Raw genomic sequence first — 3,786 nt, 5'->3', positions numbered from 1 at the left:
TGGCAATTTAAACACACGGGGGGGCGGGGGGACCTAGACACTTTTCGAGCGTTTAAAACTAAGTTAAGGAGCAACCCCCAACCGCCCTGGGCTCGAGCCGTTAAACCAGGGTACGCAGAGAGGCAAAGCAAAGACAGCTCCCAGGACCAGCAAGCCTCGAGTGTCCCCGCTGGGAGTTTTCTCTCCTCTCGGGGAGCGAGCAAACGCCGAGGAAAGTTTGGAGCGAGCCGCGGAGTGTCAGTGCACCGCTACCGAGTGCAGGGCCGAGGCGGGGCTGGTCAGGGTCTCGCTGGGCGTCGCGGGGCTGCTTTGGCTGGTGGCTGTCTGGGAAGAGGTCGGGCTGAGCGAGGGGGGCGAGTTCGAGAGGAGGGTGGGGATGGGCGCTGGCAGGGCCGGCAGGGCCGGCACCGCCGCCGGGGTGGGCTTGATGGGCACCGGGATGGCTGGCAAAGTCTGGCCCCCGTGGCACAGGGGCTTGAGGGGCACCCCGTAGGCGCTGTACTCGCTGCTGGCCATGGAGATGGGGGTGGCCGTGTCGATCATGCCGGGGCTGTACATGTGGGGCCAGCCGCTGCCCAGGGAGCTGCCCAGCTGGTTGGGCAGCGGGTAGGCGGCCGGCACGGGCTGCATGGCGGAGAAGGCCAGCCCGCCCGGCATCTTGTACTCGCGGGCGATGATGTTCTCGATGGCGAAGGGGTGCTTGAAGCCGGAGGGCTGGGAGACCCCCAGGCTGTAGCCGGACATCTGCGGCAGGTGGGGGCCGCCGGCGGCCAGGGCGCTGAGCCGCAGCTTGGCCTGCTGCTGCAGGTACTGGGCGGCGTCGGCCGGCTTGCTGGGGGCCAGGTGCTCGGACTTGAGCACCTTGAAGCGCTTGCGGCGCCGCAGGAAGCTGCCGTTCTCGAACATGTCCCCGCAGCTCGGGTGCAGCGCCCAGAAGCTGCCCTTGCCCGGCTGGTCGGGCCGGCGCGGGATCTTGATGAAGCAGTCGTTGAAGGAGAGGTTGTGGCGCAGGGAGTTCTGCCAGCGCTGCGTGTTCTCCCGGTAGTAGGGGAAGCGGTCCATGATGAACTTGTAGATCTCGCTCAGGGGCAGCATCTTCTCCGGCGAGCTCTGGATGGCCATGGCCGTCAGCGAGATGTAGGAGTAGGGCGGCTTCTGGTCGCTGTACGTGTTCCTGCCCGGGCGAGGCATCTTCGCTGGGGACCCGCCGAGATCTGCGGAGGGGCGAGCGGGGTAAGGCAGGGGGCAGGCGGGCTACGCTTTAAAGCTGGCCTGTGTGTGAGTGTGTGTGGGGGGGGGCGGGGGGGCGGAAGGGCAGGCGTGTGAGGCACTAATAAGAGACAGATCGGAGTTGATCCCCCAAAACACCCCAATCCCTCCAGCCCCGGGGGGAGGGAGCGATCCACCCCTCTCCCGACCTAGCCACCGCGCTCCGCCGCCAAGTTACTTCAGCTGTTTCTCTGCCGGGTAGGGACCCCACCCCCCGGCGCAGGGCAGGGAAGGGGCTGGGAGGGGACCCCCCTGGAGCAGGGCAGAGAAGGGGCTGCGGGGGACCCTCCCCGCCAGCAATGCCCACCTTAAAGTTGCTGGAAGTTGACAGTCCGCATCCGGGATGCAGCTGCGAATCTGGTCTCCTTGCCCGATCCCTCCCGGTTCTCACGCTCTCTTTCCGGCCGCTCAGCTTAGTTTTAGTCCGAGGAGGCAAGGAGCTGGCTGGTCTGTGGGAATCCTCTCGCTCCCCTCCCTTTTCCTCGGAAGGCGGAATCAGGGATCGGGTTATTTCACCCCCAGCGGCAACTGGAACGGAGCAGGCAGGGGCTCGCTGGCTTCTCTGCAGCCGAGATGAGCTAAGTACTTGCCTCCATGTCCTTCCTCTAACCATCTGATAGTTTTATGTGGTGACATGAGCAGAAAAGACCCCTGTAGAGGCGCTTCATTAATGTGCCACTTCTTTGCTATCATATGACAATCGCCTTGGGAGGAGGGAGAGGGGGAGGAGGATGGGCTGAAAGAAAGGCATAATCTGGTTTCATTTACACCTATTTACATGGACACCTTGGGCCAATAGGAATCATTTCCATTTGAAGACAAGGCGAGGGGTGAAAAGGCTCAGCAACCGGAATTGAAGTGTGATGGCACCCAGTAACAGTGTGCGTGCGAAGGTATGCACTAACCTTTCTGTGGACTTTGCCAGGGAGCTTAGTCTGCAATTCACACGTACAAATGGAGCTGCTGAGCAGTGGGATGTTTGACATGGAAATTGCTTGGCTGGGGTATTCTGTTTGTTCTGCATTGTTATCTGATTTGTATTGTTGGCTAACTCAAGGCAAGGCTTTTTCCTTTAACGAGAGACTTTCTCCTTGCCAAATCAAACGGAGCCCAAGCCTGGTTTCCAAAGGGTTAGGCTGAGGAAAATGCAGTGTTGGGGTCCTACTCAACAAACATGTAGAAGTTTTCATTACTCTGTGAGCTACTTCCCCTGAAATTTAGAAAGGAGTGTTTGTCTTGTTACCACCAACGTTTTGGTCTTAACAAAGTTGTGGTCATATTGAAAAGAAAACACCATGGGTAATCTTAGATATTGGAGAGTCTGGTTTATGTAAATTGCCTCTCAGTTTGATTTCAGACCTGTGGCAATTTTACTGGATCCCAGGCGATACAAGTAACAGTTGTGACTGTAAAAACAATGTTTAATCATAGTTCCTGTTCTAAGCAGGGAAACATCAGATTATACCTTCACACCGATGTCTGCAGGACTGTTTAAGAATTGGATTATTTATCCCATCTACCTTGTTAACATGTTAAATATGGTTTAATCTCCAAGCTAGCACAACTCGAAGTGTTCTGTAATGGAAACGTGCATTTAGAGAGAAATAATGTGCTGATGTCTGTGTGCATTGTGCGTGTATATGTTTATACACACAAAGGTATGTGGATGTATATATTCACACACACACGTTATTCAAATCTTAATAATTCCGTTACAGTATTGTTGCATAATCCCTTCTATTGAGGGCCCGGTCCTGGAAACTTTACTCAGGTATGCAGTTGCATTGAAGTCCACGGGCGAACTCAGGACATTAATGCTGCAGGATCAGGCCCAAAAGAATGTCTAGGCGCCTGTCATATGTTAAGGAAGTTGTATATAATGTATGTCACCTCTGAGCAATGATAAAAGATGGACACAGTAGGTGCAAGCCATGGGCTATGTTAGAAAGATCTGTGGTGTAAAACACACACACACACACACACACATACACACACACACTTCGGAGCTGGTCAATAACTCACCAAAACGTAGCTTAAACACGAGGAATTTAGGAGATTAAACAATGTCATTAATATTGAAATGGTTGCGGAGTCTGAGCGCGCCCGCTTGAGATGCAAGCGCACGTTTTTCAATATTAACAGAAGTACTTGAAGAAAAGAAAAATGTCACCTTCTTAATTCAGCAAAAATAAGTGAGGGGGGAGGGGGAAGCGCCTGCTGTCCGTCTGTCTGCAGTCCACGCTGCGATCTGCTCTTTACTACATGGGAATGACTAATCCAGAGACCGGTGGAAAGTTACCGCCGAGCAAGCCTCCCCGAGTACTTGCAAGAGTTGTTGAACGCTCATTTCATGCTACAACTGGACGCAACGTGTTTAAATTTGTGCTCCCCCAGTTCAAGTCGGGCTGGACGAGTTCCCTTCTCCGGAAGCCGACGAGAGAATAATGTAAAACTAGTTGTATTTCTAGGGGTCCACGGAGTGTAATATTTCGTTACTTTAAAAAAACCCAGCTGTCA

At 54.5% G+C, this 3,786-nt stretch overlaps 1 protein-coding gene across 1 annotated transcript; it reads right to left on the bottom strand.

The window, feature by feature from the left end:
• Positions 1–216: 216 nt before the first annotated feature.
• On the bottom strand, positions 217–1,697 carry FOXB1 (forkhead box B1). Its single transcript, XM_039490480.1, has 2 exons — positions 1,577–1,697; positions 217–1,214 (listed from the first exon to the last, which is right to left on the bottom strand). The coding sequence occupies exon 2, from the start codon at positions 1,189–1,191 to the stop codon at positions 238–240; it is 954 nt and encodes a 317-aa protein (XP_039346414.1). The 5' UTR covers positions 1,192–1,214; positions 1,577–1,697; the 3' UTR covers positions 217–237.
• Positions 1,698–3,786: the final 2,089 nt, after the last annotated feature.

The sequence above is a fragment of the Mauremys reevesii genome, linkage group 10 (assembly GCF_016161935.1).
Source record: "Mauremys reevesii isolate NIE-2019 linkage group 10, ASM1616193v1, whole genome shotgun sequence".
Classification (NCBI taxonomy): domain Eukaryota; kingdom Metazoa; phylum Chordata; order Testudines; family Geoemydidae; genus Mauremys; species Mauremys reevesii.
This window is presented reverse-complemented; position numbering and strand designations above follow the sequence as displayed.